General features: G+C 42.1%; 1 protein-coding gene across 2 annotated transcripts in view; it reads right to left on the reverse strand.

Annotated features, from left to right (window-relative positions):
- PCDH15 (protocadherin related 15) overlaps positions 1–10,694 on the reverse strand; it is a 293,502-nt gene extending 282,808 nt beyond the window's left edge. For both annotated transcript variants that reach the window (XM_026081044.1, XM_026081033.1), the window contains exon 1: positions 10,604–10,694. In XM_026081044.1, the coding sequence (XP_025936829.1) occupies positions 10,604–10,694 (91 nt within the window). The remainder of the gene's footprint in view (positions 1–10,603) is intronic.
- Positions 10,695–16,351: the final 5,657 nt, after the last annotated feature.

The raw sequence follows: 16,351 nt of genomic DNA on the forward strand, positions 1-16,351 counted from the left end.
GCACTTGGGATTTGAAGAGCGGACACCACCAGCGCACCTCTGAGATGCTGCCAAATAGATATGAAAGAGCTGTTAGAGTGGATCGAAGTGAAAGGAGGTTGCTATTTTTTGTGGCTGTAGGATCCTTGCTCTCCTCGTGATCTCGGCRACATAGTATTCCTGGTTTTCTTCTAAACTATTGGCAATTTCCACTTTAAAAGTCATTCAATTGGTTTTTCTTTTCCCCAGGTAAGAAATATTTCAGAGTTCAGGTCAATGCAACAGCGCGTAATTTAATATCACCAGAAAACCACATCTYTGGGCTCATCTTCACCCTTATACTAGAAGCCGATGACTACTGCAGCCCGGCAAGCAAAATACCGCAGCTGGGCAAAGCAAGCTGCACACCACGGCATTGCAAGACCTCTTTGGTGAGCTCCCCCTTGTGCCTCCTTCGTTATTTGCTCATCTGGGAATTATCCCGGCACAGTTTGGAATAGAGAAACTCCCCTGCTATTCCTCAGACCACATTTCTAGACAGAAGCCATATGATTTTTGCAGAAGATACTATGATGGTATTCAGAAAAGAGAAGAGGAAACAGTTTGTTACCAAGTACTCACAGAGCTCCAAGTTGATGCTACTGAGCCTTATCTGTAACACATGGGAAGTATTTTCGTAGCGTACTGTACTGTAACGCTTAGCGGGAATCGCGGATGTCCAATTTAAYGGAATATGGAATAGATCTCCTGCTRGGGCAAACATACCTTGTGGGCCTCCCTTAAGAAACACATCTACGGCATTTCAAGCTCGTAGTATATGGCATTTCAGTGAAGAAGCAGCTGTAAACAAAATCTCTGTCTATCAAAGACCATTAGGGACCATAAAACAAGCCATCCTTGAYTGAGTAATGTCTGCTTCTGAAAAAAGTTTAAGATTAAAACTTGCCACAGCTTCATTTGTTATAAAATACCATAATTACACTGTTTTCAACTAGAGATGATGCACAAATACCCTTTTTCCTACACGGAGGAGGAAAAAAAGTCAATGGAAAATATAACTCACAGTGTACCTAACACATGTAAAAAACTTCAAACCTTCTCTGTTTAAGGCCTCTTACCAAAAATTCTGAATCTGCAGTGATAAACACTTCGGATCTTTTAAAATTTGGCATCATCTTCCAAAATGTTTAAACTGCTAGGAAGTTAGAGCAGTACCATTTTTTTCCCCCAATGAATTGCATGATAAAAACCACTAACTGTAAACTTGGAAAGAAAAAGGAGGCAGCAACAAAGAGAGAAACAGCAGAAGTGCCCAACTTGGGCACGTGAAGCTTTGCGCACTAAAAACAGACCACAYGCTTCTGGCTCAAAAAGCTGCTCAGCATCTCCGAGAATAATTTGGAAGAGAACTTTAAAACAGTTGTTTAAGACACTCTGTTTAGAAATAAGGTGCGTGAGTGAGTCTCATGCAAGAGTTGCACAGCAGTCGCAGGATTAACGCCCGTCCCCTCACCTAACCTAGAAACCAGGGAACCAGGGAAATTAGCAGGTACGTATTGTTCAGTTAATGCCAAAACCAAGGACTTGCAAAAATGAGCTCATACTACCAACAAAAAACCCTTCTTGTCGGTGTAACAGTTAATGCAAACAGCTTATTCTAACAGCCGAACAGGAAAAACAACAATTTTAGGGATATTTTGTTTTTTTCCCCCCTCAACAGATTGTGAGACTCAATCTAACTTTAAAAGGCCAATAAATATCTAATATTGTATCAATATTGTAGGCAAAATAGTAAGTTGAAAGAGGTCAATAACTAAAACTACGGTATGATGCTACAGGATCAAGCAAACCACTACGTAAATAAAGTATTTACTGTTCTGCAGGGACATGTTTTAAAAGGCTTAACAGTTAGTAATACCTCAAACAGAAACCACATTCAGATGTTTCCAAAATGAGAAGTGATAACCTTCGCTGCTCTTTCATTTGAAAAAGGAAACCGAAATGGCTTTGTGGTAATAACCACTTTGAGTAGTTTTCCCTCAACAGCCATCTTTCTAAGAAAATGGGTTACCRAGGATAATGTGCATTAGGCCTGTTTAGCCTCCAATTGCAGAGAAGCCCCATTCATCTATAAATCAAATTCTAGAGCGCAATTTCTCTCACTTATTCCCCTTTTCAACTCTCCGGCCCATCACCTTGCAATCAGGTTTAACTAGGTGCGCCACGATAATTTGCTGCTATTTAAGTATTTGATTTCTGTTCATCACAGCCTATGTATAGAAACTATTCATCCCAGTGCCAGTGTGAGGCTTGCTGTGCCTCAATACACTGTCTGATAAATGCTGCAAAAAAGGATGAACTCGGGAAAAAAGACTTTGAGACACTTTTTTTTAAATCTACCTATTGCTTTCTTCAGTTTTCCCAATAGTTYTCCTCCTGTCACAAGCATAAACTCTCTCCTCTTTCAACAGCCATCTCCTACAACACATGAGAAAGGGCATATTTGCATGGAAAGAAACTCGGTGATCACTCCTGTGCGTAAGGGCAAAGAGTCTTCAGGACAATAATCTTTCTGGGTCCGTTCTGTGCGCTCTGTTTTTATTAAGTTCACATTAAATAATACACTAACGCCATAGTCCTACCTGCTGGAAAGGCCAAARAATTTTTTTCCCCCGACGCCGTAGGATGCACAGCTGGAAATTGCAGTCTYTTCAGCAACCGTAGCAATATTTGTGGGAAAGGGGGGTTGGCTGTTTTTTTTTTTAAAAAAGTTCAAAATTGCAGCGATTTCTTCCCCATAGGCATTCAGTATAAATCCCTGGCAACTTCCTGAGTTTACATTAGCTTTAGTCAAGAAAAAAAACAAACAAAAACAAAAAACACTGTATAATTTTAATGACAGGCAACAGATGAGCAGCTTAGCTCCCCTAATCTGAAAATCATCACTTTGAAATGAATGCAACAGGCAGAGCTGCAAAAGGTCCTTCTTTACAATTACGGCCCAGACTCATCTGCCTGTTCCCACCACGCGCTCTGCACCAGCGAAACCAGCAGCTGGGGCCTGAATTCAGACCCGACCGGAAATGTAGCCACCTTCCGGCAGGGCTGAAGAACCTGAACTCCTGCAGAAAACCTGCTTCAAGGTGAATTTGTACATATGAAGTAATCAACAGAAGAAAGTCAACACCTCCCCTGGAAAAAAGCCCTGTTGGCCCCTTCCTCCTGCCCCAGACAACAACTGATCTTTCTCAGTGCGGCTACAATTTCATATTTATTGCTATTGTAATTGGATGCCTCTCCAGGACAACCTGCTCTTCAATTAGATGCCAACGATATCCTTGTCGCCAAATAAAACAGAAAACTCGTCCTGGTTATCGATGTCGTTAAGAGCCACATTCCTGATGCATAAGTTAATTGAAGCAAAACCGCTTCACTGCCGGCCTGCTCTATCAGAGATGATTCACATTTTGAAGCATCTTGGATGGGTATAGCATGTATAAGCTACATTATTGAAAGAGCTCAAAAGAGATCTTTATATTTTCATCTTTTTTTCATCCGTAATTGAAGCAATACTCTTCACAAATGATACCTATACATAAATAGTTTTAAATAAGAAATGATCTCAGAAGTCACATCAAGTTTTCCAACAACTCTGAGAAATATGCCACCTTCAAAGGAGATATACATAGATAGATAGATATTTTCTAAACAAATGAAAAATGGTTCTGTTGTTTGGAAAGAGACACAAAAGCCTATGCTCTTAACATTGCGGATGCCAGCTCGGCACACAGTCGCACCCGGGGGAACAGGGGCAGCCCTCGCCGAACCGGCCACCAAGCCGCAGGCCCGTCCCATGACGGGCACCGTGCCAGCCCTGCTAGAGCAAAGACACCAATGCCTTCTTCGCTATCTCCTCCTCCCAGGTCAACCCCCATTTCCCCCCCTGCTCCTTTTCAGGCACGTTTGGCAACTTAAAGCCTTCACGGTCCAGGTTTCGTTGCTCGTCGTGTTTTTGCTTTTGAGGCTAGTACGAGATACTAGCCAAGAACAGCAAACCAGAACTGTGGAGTTGTCAAGGTAACAGATCTTCTGAAGACCACCTCCAAATGTCACAAATAAATTCGCACAGCTGATTAAAAAAAGATTAAGGCACCTCTCCAGTCACCAAGATGCCAGTGTCTTTCAAACGTTAGCATTAAAGCACAAAGACCAACGAATGACCAAGAATGACCAATGCAGGGGTCAGCTCTGCTCAGCTTACGCTCTTTAAGGCCATAAACCAACGTGCGAGTGCAGGCAGATACAACCATCACTGCATTTAAGTGCTCAGCTCAACATCACTGGAGTTGCAGCTTATTCTACATAAGCGCCAAGTCCAAGTCACTCTTGCAGAGGGGACGCAAGCTGCGCCAGCACCCTTTCACGAGGGTTTCGGCTTCCCCCTGCACCAGGTATTCCCCTCCGAGTTGTGAATCTCTCTCTTTCAGAAAGGGGACCTGGTCCCTCAGAGGATTAAGGGTGATTCACAGCTTCCCATATCACGTGATGGCTCAAGCTCGGCCACATGCTCAGAGACTTTCAGGACATCAGTGCTTGCTACCGTATAATCCAGGAAATAAAAATCTGATACCACACATTGCAAAGAGCAAGGCTGAGAAAAAAACAAGAACTTGGTAGGTCAGTGTCTATAAGAGGCTCCTTCCCAGCTAGAGCCCACAGGCTAGGTGCAGCGAGGAACGCGGCATGAGGCAATCTCTCTTGCCAAAGGGCAAGGATTTGTCCTTTCCTGGCAAACAGCTCCCTCCTGGCATCATCAGAGTGACCACACAGGGTCATTAGTCCCCTCTCTCAGGGGACCAAGAGCTGAACCTTGGAGGTGTTAAGATGAAGCTTGTCTCACRTGCCCACATTTCCGCAATTTAGGTCACCTCTTGCCTAAGGGAAATCCAACCGCTGCAGAGCCAAAATGCTGCCAGCAGCACTTCAGGAAGTCCCATCAACTAYGTTTTGAAGAACAAAGCCCTTCAGAGAAACTAACGGCTGAACTCCAAAAACTAGGAGGGCAGCTTCTTTCCAAAATCCTTGTCAGAAGAGGGATCATCTGCATGCAGCAGAGCAAAGCGGCAGAGCTCACAACAAATGCAGAGATTACACAGAGTGAACAAACCAATTACTGCTTTCCTGCATACTAAAGAAGTTTCATTGCATTTCAGATGCCAGCACTAGCTACAAGTGGACTTCACCTCAATTAGTCCAACATTTTGTAAGCGCGTAAGCYGGTGAGAGGGGTGTTCACTCTTGCACCAAAACGCAGACTTTGCAAGGCAGCAGGAAAGTGAGATACAGCTTTAAATTAGGCCTAACCTGGAAGCTGCTGCTAAGGCCTTCCAGACTTGGTAGCACCCTCCCTTGCCTCAGAWCTGGCCACTGTGCAGCTACAGGGCAAGTACTGAGCCCACAAAAAATAGCCCCCAAAAGCTGTAGTGCCAAGCTTTCAAAGTGCAGGAGGAGTCGGGAGTGCAGAGCAAGGAGCTGGAGGAGCAGGACCACCTCTTTGGGCACCCGGCCAGGACCCCAAGCAGCTAAGTACAACGTTAAACTGCAGCCTGGGGTCCAAGCAATTGGCCRCCTTGCACCACAGTCTCAAACACCTACCGTTTATCCCTACAATATATCCTTTGAGTCCCAATAAGCCATCCAGCAAATAAGATTTGAGAGATTCCCAYGGGTTTTTTTTCCCCTCTTCCACTAAACGGAAGATGAAGTGCACAGCTAGGTTTGGCTCAGTCATAGCTCCTAAGCACTCARCTCCCTTGGGAGCCTTTGGAAATTCATGCTCAAATAAATCACTTGCCTTCCTGATACATCCCACCTCTGAAAAYGTTCTTCAAAGCTGTTCAGTTGCTATATTCTGTTTAGTTTGCTCTGCCAGGCTAATATATGCAATTCCATGAATAAGTGCATGAATCCATTCAAGTTTCCAAAAAGCTGTTTTGTGATCTTACTCGCTGGGAAAACCTGGATCCCTACTATTCRTGCTAAAAATCAGAACTACGTACCTATTTGTGGAAACTTCTCTCTGCAACTCTGGTTACATTTCTGAMAACGTCAAGAGTCTGATCAAAAAGAGCAGCGAAGTCGCTCGTTCCACCAGCTTCACCTTGCAACAAGGTCTCCGAGTACTTGAGAAAAGCCGCCTCCTGTTCCAGCAAGCGCCGCAGCATCTCTGCCGGTGGCAGGCATCACCTGCTTTCGGCTGGATTGCAGGACCGACTTACCGACAACAGGATGAGCTCAAGGGAATTTTTCTTAATTCTAACTGAAGGATCCCATAAGGGTTTCCATGCCCTTGATACATAGGCCAAATACCTTAATGTGGAAGCAAGCGAGGCCTGTCTTTAGTTTCAGTCTGCTTTTAAACTAGCCACCCCCACAGACCCAGTCTTCTCTCAGTGGTAGAAACTTCTCATGAACCTTTTATTCATTTGGAGATAAAAAGAAAAAGGTCAACTTCTGGAGAACCCCCTTCTTCCCCCTCACTCCCCCCCCCCAAGAAAATGCTAACTCCAAAAATACTTCAGATATTAATGGATACCATTATATTAACGGATCACTGCAATTTCACAAACCACCCCATTAATCACTTCTGAAAACCCAATTAATAATTGTAATTAAAAAYTGCATTGGTCCATCTTCAGGGTTTTGTTGTTGTGGTGGTGGTTTTGGTTTTATTTTGTTTTTTAAACAGTGATCAGAATTTGCCTTTCTTTCACCTTGCAAGAGTAAAAGATAAACTCCCGGACCCCCCCAGGTCACAGCTATATCCTCTGGGACAGGTACACAGCAAGTCTTGAAGCCTTGAGGACTGTTRATGAGCTGTCGAATGCCCATTTTTGCTGGCTTAGGCTGGTATGGCATGAAAGTAGCCACAGACAGCCTTTACGTTCAGCAGCCTTCTCTACTGACCAAAAACACTGCTGCTAAAACGTTCCTTCTAGACACACACATTGTATTTTTAACAAGTCACAGTGTCCAGCCTTCCTCCTTGCTTCTTTTAGCTTGAGAATTTGCTTTTGAGTTTACTACTGGAGCAGCGCTGAAGAAATAGCAGAAGTTGTAGCTGACCCAATTTCACATATTGTGTGGCTATAACTGACACTTCTACTTTTATTTAAGCTAAAATATTAGCGAGGAAAGTGTGCGTGACATTTCTCCTGCTTGGAAAAGAGCAAACCAGAGGCAGCCAAACTGGAAGAGAACACAGTTGCGTGCTTGTTTGTTTGCTTTTTAAAAACACATTACCCATCCACCCACAGTCTTATATTTGTTCTGGCATACCACRCGACTGCGGAAAAGAATAATGCAGACAAGGAAATGGATAGAGGAGAACACTGCACGGGTTTATCCATAGCACATTGAGACTGCAATGCCATTTAATGCATCTCTTCAACAAGAAAACTATTATTTATTTATAGCAAGGGGACTGCAGCAGCTGTAAAGTAGCTGCATTTCACTAACAGATTTTATATCTGCCCCATGGGAAATTATTAAGTTGCAAAAGATGGATTAGTACGGGAAGCATAAGCAGTACCTGAAGGGAGCTGGCTAAAGGGAAGCGACAAGCGGATTAAGTTGAGAGAGGTACTTTGTCCTGAAAGGTGGCAGAGTTCCCTACAAACGCACAGTAACACACCACTGAAATTTCACCCAGAGCACCCAGAGGGGCCACGTTCAAGAGACCCGTCTCAGCTGAAACGGGGATTAATTACTGGGATCACAAGGGGAACCCGTTTTGCAAGGGAAGACTACAGACATTTATTTCWTTTAATAAGCAAAAGTGGGAATTAWCGCTCTCTAGATGTTTCTGTGGCTGACAAGTAGAAACATCAGCGATGGACAAAGATTACCTATAAACCAAACGATTACACAGGCACTATTAACAAGCCCGGAATAAACTGAGGCTACAAATAAGTCAATGGCACTGAGCCAAATGAATGAAAGCTGTAAAAGCTTTCCAGTAGGAAGTCAGAAGAAAGAAGCCTAAATATTTTCAAAATAGTTCTTGATAAAGTTTTCACAACTACTTTGTAATATCATCAGTTGCTGTGGCTGGGGATAGATTTGACAACTTCGGAGGACAAGTAGGAACATCTGAAATAGAGAAAGTAAGAGCTAATGGAGCAAAACGCACTAATGCATATACGTGACTGAAAAGCCCAGATACAACCATGAAAACAGATCATTCACGTACTAGACGTAAAGAAATAGATCATAATTTCTGGAGTAATTGATTTCTCATGTTTGTATTCATGATTCTTGCGCTGTTAAAACAGCAACACTATTCTTGGTTGTAATTGCTAGAAGATTATATCTTCTATATGTTCATTTATGAATTTTTTTGATTGCAAATTAAAGCAACTCTCCTGGTCCAAGGCACACTGAAGTGATTGTCTGCAGTGACTTAAACATGGAATGTGGCTTTATACTTAGCTATGAGAAATAGCTTTCAAACTAATTTTTATATGCATTGACTCATTATGTGGGTGACATYTGCTGAGTTAACCAGCTCCATGACACAGCTTAAAATAATTTCCATTTAAATTTTTTCTCTATTATAGCATTGTGACATTTATACACATGACTTTGAAGATACTAAACATTCTGTTTTGGCTAATTTTACACATTCCTGAGGGGGCAGAACTCAATTCCTTCTCGAGTTCGTATCAAGGGAGGCTCGTTGCGTGTTGCTCAAGCAAAGGCATTTCCAAACTTCTCCCCCAGCACACAAACAATGTTCTTGGCTCTCCGAGTCAAATTTATAATTCACTGAAAAGGAAAGCCCCCCTCGATTCAACTTATTTAACAACAGGCGCAGTAAAGCAGTACATCTTCAAGACTAAAACCAAGTTCTAGCTTGTGCCATTTCCTTTAGCCAGGACCAAAGACGAGCCCGGTACGAGCATCTTCATGAAGCCACACTAGCATGGGCTACTTCAAACTCTTCTAAAACAATCAGCTCAGAAAGAAAACATTGAACTGCCGRAGTAAGTTAATGGACTGAAAGAAAGTTTGAAAACACGGATACAGTCTGGAAACTGTCTTGGAACAGGCTGATATTAGATTAGATTATAGGATTAAATAGACTGTTAACTTATTGTGAGCATCATCCACATTAATAGATTCTGAACTTAAGTCTTCTACATTTTGTAGCGATATGAGTGAAAGTTTTATTGCAAAGTTCTCATAAGATTATTCCAAACTTTCAATGTAAGAAGCCAAGAAAGAAGTCAAAATGGTGCAAGGCAATCTTCATAGAAATGATAAGAATACTCATTAGCCGAGTTGCCRCTGCGATTGCTACCTGTCAAGGTGATGCCACGTTCATTTGTTCTCATTAACATCTGAAACACAGCAAAAAAGCTGCACAGGTGCTCTCTGACCACGTGACCCCAGCACACAGACAGATATACGAGCAACAGACCACTAACTCTTCAGTTATATCCTTTACAGGCTTTTAAATAAGGAAGCCAGTACACTGCAGTGTTTTCAATCACACTGTCATTAAYGAATAATAGCATGATCCCATCGTCCCGTTCTCCTCCCCTTGCTCTCCGACATCCAGTTCCTTGCCCCGCGCCGCCGTGAGGCTTTGCCTCCCTCCACTCCAGCGTTTTGCTGCTCCAAGAGCAGCTGGCAACCAGCACCGGGTCCTGCGCCGCAAAGGGTAATCGCCCCGCTCCTCCACTCCAAGCGATTAAAAGCAAGCTCATTATATCCGAGCGTAGATCAAGTAGCTAAAACGCACGAGCAGCTCATCCACCTYGCTTCAGCGTCAAGAATGACAGCTGTAACGCCGTGATGCAAAAAAGGATGGGATTTAATTAGGTTTTCTTGTTTATCACGCGCATCAAGCAAAATACAGGGTTGGGCTGGGGGACAGAAGGGAATAAAAGGCCATTTAGAAAACAGTTAATAGAGCGGGAGGGAATACTTTCTATTTGATAYGTGAAAACAAGAAAAATTCAAGTATGATGACACATTTCTCACAAAAGCAAAACTATTCTAATACATAACTGTTCTAATGTATCTACCAACATATAGTTTTCTAAGAGAAAACTGTGTGGCAAGCACAAATTGTAAATACGAATGTATTGTTACAACTTACCTACAGGAAACGCATAAGACCCACAAATAACATACAATTTCATTACGGACATTATAAACCCATATTCACACCTTTTTCTTAAYCCCTTCATTATACTTGAGATTATTTAAGAATAAGCATCTGTCAAACTCAGATCTTCAATTTAGAATTGTTCCAAAAACATCAAGTATCTGCACCTGTTTTTTTTTTAAATTATTATCATAGGTAGTTAGCAGAATGCATTTCTGATATTTCTTAATTAAATCCAAAGACACTGTGAAGATGAACATGGGCTATTGCAGCCACATCATTTTAGGATTTCTGAARTATTATTTCTCTAAAGGACCCTCACTTGGGGTCTTTTCTCAAGCTTTTGGCCAGCTAGACGTGCAGCCCACTCCAAATTCTCTCTCAAGTTCCCGTTTCAAGTGCTCCAATTCTCTATTTCCAAATAGAGAGCCCCCGCTCCAAAACCCTTACCTTCGTCATTCTGGGCCAAACAAGCCGCCAGGACGGTAGCGACGGCAATCCCTACAGCTAACCGCTTCCAGAGACAAAACCGCTGTAACATCTTTTTGTCAAGCTTCACTCAAGGCAGACCTGAAAGGAAAAAAGCAAGATTTGATAAATGCATTTATCAAAAATCCTACATGGAAGTGAGCGATTACAAATTATTTCAGAGGTAACTAGGTATATCACACATCYGTAATAGTGCAACACTTAAAAACAAGCAACGTTAGCACCATTAATACACACATATATACATATTAACTTGATAATGATGCGYGCACAGCCCTCAAAGCAACCACCCTGCATTTGCTTCATTAAGTCAGCCATCATTTCCAGCAAATAAATATTTTATTCTTACTGCTTTAAAGCACTTTGAAGAAGAGACTGCATCAGAGAAGTTCTGCTCATTAAAACTGATCTCAATTGCAAGTCAGCAGGGGCCCTGGATTCAAAGACATCACCCAGCAGAACCTCTCCCAGCAAAAACATGAGGGAACTAAGCAGATGACCTTGTCCAATAAGGCAGACTGCAGGTCCATGCCCAGCAAAGGAAAAAAAAAGTAAGATAAAATTAAAAAAAATAATAATCAGGAGAGTAAACCGGCCAAGACAGGTCTGGATGAACTCYAAAGCATATTTAGAGCAAGTAACATCAGAAAGTTGCATAAAGCTCTGTTTTATTGCTCCAATAAAGAGAATTAACATATTTCTGTGGCCCAGAACTGAATTATTTAAAATATTTCTTCACATTAAAAAAAAAAACAACATGGTGRCAAATGCAATGAACTTCTGAAGCAACACAAGCATGAAGCAGAGAGAGACTTACAGCACTGTAAAGAGAAACTCTCTTTAAACAAAAGCTTAAGCGCTGTCAGTTTTCCCAAGCAAAGCACTCGACTCATTTCATTGCCCTTTTCTGCTTATAACTTTCTATTGTGGTTATAAAGTGCCTCGATTTCATTCAAAGTCAAACAACAGACAATTCCCTCCTACTTAACAGCCTTAAATTAACACARCCTGATCCACCACCAGTGGGACCAGGCTGAAGTTGTGCTATCATTTTCAAATGCAAAATGTTCAAAAACATCAATATGAAGGAAGCAGTGCTGGGACATAACCTGCTCTTCTTCAGAAAGAGCMAAATTAATTACATRTTACTGTTCTGGAAGAAAAATCAGRTTTTTCAAAAGGATAAGAAAAGCAAGGAGTTAAGTTCAATAAACTGGATTGAGACTTGAGGAGTTTATATAGAGATCATACTTGACATGTTGCATTCCGGTGGATTTTAATACAGAAATTCAGTATCAGAAACAGACAGTGAGGAAGAAAACCCAATAAACRAGGATGCACCCTGTCCACCTGAAGCAGTGGGACCATTCGCTTTGGTTTCAGGCTAGACAAACCTCAGCGGTCTTGACAAGACATCTCAAGGTGACACGAATTCATGAATTGCAGCCCTGCAATGACAACTGCGTAAGCACCAAGCCAAAGCACCCGTCTTCCCCCGCCTCCACCAGCACTTTTGCAACACTTGGCCTCCAGCTCCAGCAGATACAGCTCAAATGAGAATTTCTGGCCTTTCTTACAGGGCCTGTTGTTCCCCCACATGTGATGGGAATCTCAGCAGAGATCCAGTTCTCCATGAGAAAAATCAAATATTTAAAGCCGTGCTACTTCTGCAGCTATGACGAGGAAGCTTTGGACTTGACAAGCGTTTTGCCAATAGAGGAAAAGAGCAGCTAGTTCTTTCCTAAGGGAAACRAGATAAAAATCCCTCGCTTGAAGAACACACTCAGGAGGTTAGCTTTTTCAGTTCAAATACAAAGCATTACTATTACAGCAGGTGGCATTTGCTGCCCACGTGCTTCCAAATTTTTACATCTCAGAAAAATAAAACAAGCAGCTTAGGAGATGGTATTAGTTTCTTCAGGTCAGTCTAGGAAAGATCATGTCTATAYGCAGGCTACACGTACGAGCCCTAGAAAGAAACGTGAGTATGCACTTCGGAGACCCCAGAGAGTTCATTTTACAACTTTGAAAATCCATATTTCCAAAGAATATCCTTACCAAAGTTAAGCAAATTCTGCTAAATCAAACGTAGTTCAAAACCACCCCAAAGTTACTATGAAGTACCAAGAAGTAGAACAATCCTATAAGAAATACAACACCGAGCTTCACACGCGCAATCCGACATGACGGACAAAGGACGATTATGGATCGATAATGGAAAAAGTCTGCGGAGGAAGAAAATACAGTATCTGTACGAGACTGTTTTCCTGAATAATAGTCAAAATGTTGCTGCAGAAAAACTTAAGCTTCTCATTGCCCATGGTAACATTCAGTTACACACCCAAGCACATAATATTTTGAATAAATAACTTTTGTTTTGTTTTTTAAGTGCATGCATGACAGAAATTAAAAGTTTCAAGGAACGTTCCCTCGGGAGCATTCCACATTTGACTGTACAGACGTGAAGAAAACCACAGATACACACATATTTCCCCCCGGAGGAGCGGCAGCAGCCAGTCACCGGAGATGTTTACAGCTCAGCTGCGACTAACTGGCACAAGCACACTCCAAGGAGCAATCCCATCTCCTCGGCTCGGGGCTGGATTTAGTTTTAGTTTGGTTTTGGCCACACTGAATCAGCCAACATGCCAGCTAGTAATGGAGACATCTATACAAGCAGCACCTCAAAAAAACTTAAGAAATAAAACTGAATTGGAAATAACTCAAAAAAAAAAGTTCTCACACGCAAACACCATGAATACTTAAAGTCTAATGATACGACGATATCCGTGAACATATTTACTCCACTATCTGGCATTGAAGGCATCACATTCAGAGCAGAATTGACCTATCTGCACCTAAGACTTCAGTTTAGGTGCAGGCTATAGTAGTAGCACATAGGAGCAACTGCAAGTGATTCCTCACCAGGAACATCAAGTTTGAAAACAACTTGGAAGCAAAACRCTAACAGGGCTTCAAACTCACCCCAAGGGAAAAAGCACATACTTAAAAGCAATCCTTAAGTACGTATTTATTCAGTAGAAATATAAAAAAAATTGGCATTTAATAAATATACACRTCAAAGTACAGCAGCTCCTGTGAAACTGCCATGATTGGATGAATAATAGCGGGTTTTAAAAACAATTAAACACCTATTTACATGGATGCTATTTACTTCAACAGCCAGAACTCCTCCAAGGAGGAAAAGTTGTACATTTTTTTCTAGTGCTGTTGTTTGTATATTACAATTGTGATAAAATATGAAAGCACCCAATAAACAATTTAAGAATAATGTACCAAATTGTTTAAACATAGGAAAAAAAATATACAGTGGATGATTTTATTGTGAGACTCATTTGTATTACTGACCACCAGACGAACTCTTTTCAAGACTGTAGATGCAGAAAGCAGCAGTCTCTGAAGTGCAAATGCTTATTCCGTGAGGGATCTGGTGCCCTAATAAATCAGAAACATCAGAAAAAAAAAAAAAAAAACCCACAACACACAAAGCAAGCCCCTTACAGAATCCAAAAAGGAGATGACTTTGCTTTGCAGTCTGATGAGGTTCCTGGCTCAGTTCGAGCCACGGCCCATGAAACCACCTGCCCGCCATCTCCGCGCTCCTGAGGCGGCTGCCGAGCGCGGCCGCCCCTGAAGCCCGTGAAGGAAGGCAGCGCCGCCCCTCCGAGCCCGACCTGCGGCTCCGCTCCCCTCAAACACTGCCCGAACACCGCGTACGCGTGAACCATCCTTTCTCCCAAAGACCTGCGAGACCAGGCGCGCYCACAGACCTCTCCCTTTCCGCGGACGCCGAGTCTCCGCCTGCCGAAAGGGGCGGRCTGACTTGGGAAAGCGGCACGACAYCCGCGCYGCRTCCGCRGCTCTTCTCCTCCTCTAAAGCCGCTCTCGTCTTCAGTTCTCAGCTGCGTTTCAGCACGTTTGGAAAGCAAACGCACAAAAATTGAAGGAAAAAAAAATCCAATGACAGCTTACGTCAAAAACAATGTGAAAATATGTTTTCCTCCGCAAGTTAAAACTCCCGAGTACGTTCTATACATCGGCCTCCAAGTAATTCACACTTTCCTCCCGGCCCGGATTCCCGTTAGCCCTTAACRGCTTGGTTTAGTCCACAGACCCCGTCTGAAACTTTTTTTTTTTCCTTTTTTGGTCTTTCTTACAGAAACGATCGCTTTTCCATGMGCCGCACAGCCATTGCCAAAACAAGGCATTTCAAAGCCAAAGCACGATATCTTCRAATATTGCTAACGCTGTTGCTTGCGTCCACGTTAGCTCAAAATTAATTTAAAATATCAGCGACAGCGCTTCGAGCTCACTTAGAGCTAGCCTGAACGATTACACGGTTCCTAGACATGAAGGGCAATTTAAAAATAAAGAATTAAAGGGCAATTTATATTTCTAGGTGGAAATTCATATGTTCRCTTCAATAGTCCACATGTCGAAACAGAGTAGCTGGTGCTTTGCTACACTCCGTCACTACTAAAAGTGCTTCATTTTCCTTCTATATAGCAACAGCAGCTGATGTGCATATGGCCCGATTCGCAGTAGGCGACATCTCGAAAGCACTTTTTAAATCCCCCTGCCGGCAGAAGGTACTATAAATGGACTATATTAACACTTCGCGTAGCACACTGCTAATTTCCACAGCAGAGAGAGAAGATTGCTAAGTATACGCGGGTTTGCTCAGAGAAATGCCAACCAGACTACCAAAAACAGAAAAAAAGAAAAAAGCTTTTAGAGAATAATCGAGGTAGGGATAGAGAAGGATTTTTGTTTCCTGCTTCCATCATTAGCTGCAATTGCTCGACTTATTTTTCTGCGTTTTCGAAGAGCAATCCAGCCATGAGTGGGATTAACAGTATTACATCCTTTTAATCACGGGTGGGTAAACAGGATGGCCAATTTCTTCTGCAAATCCAGTTTTTTTTAATGCAGACATATTATAAACATATTCAGCTTCTCAACCCTCTCTGTGTACTTAACATGTAAAACAACTTTGCTCCCCTGGGAGGCTTCAACCACTTGACTAATAGAAGTTTAAGGTCTGCATCACGTTGTGCTACCACTTTGCCAACAGTGGGCTATAGAAAGAGAATAGGGGGAAAAAAAACATCCTAAAACATCCTTGYACCATTACTAGAAGATTTTTTCTATTAAAAAAGTAACACAAACTGCTTAATCTAAAAACATTAGAGGAAATATAATCATATTACTTAGAAGTATTTTAGTTCCGCAACTATCTTGGTCTTTACAAAGCATGTATTTATGGTTGAAATTAAACCATTAAAGTACAGGCTATTTTACTGGTTAATAATGGCAATTAAAATTGATATAAGAGTASAAAGTAAAAGATAAGTTTCACGGATTTTACTGTAAAACAAGTTTGGGATGATATGCCAGAAGCCTCTCCCAGCTTCTCCCCTACCAGGGCTGTTTCCCTCCAAGGATCATTCTTGGGGCTCACTCGAGGGACAGGAGTAAATCCAAGGTTTTCTCAAAGTGAAAACTAAGAAAGATTTTAGTATCGACCCAATGGAAAGAACGCAGTATTTTTGAAGCCTCCGTATGTTTGACGTCCAGCGTTTTCCCAGATCCCACCCAAGCTCTCACCAGCTAAGAGATTCTCATAGGAGTGAAACACATGAATTGTAAGCTGTAAAAAACAACAAAAAAAACCAAAATAACACAAAA

Source organism: Apteryx rowi, unplaced genomic scaffold (assembly GCF_003343035.1).
Source record: "Apteryx rowi isolate R43461 unplaced genomic scaffold, aptRow1 scaffold_116, whole genome shotgun sequence".
Lineage (NCBI taxonomy): Eukaryota > Metazoa > Chordata > Aves > Apterygiformes > Apterygidae > Apteryx > Apteryx rowi.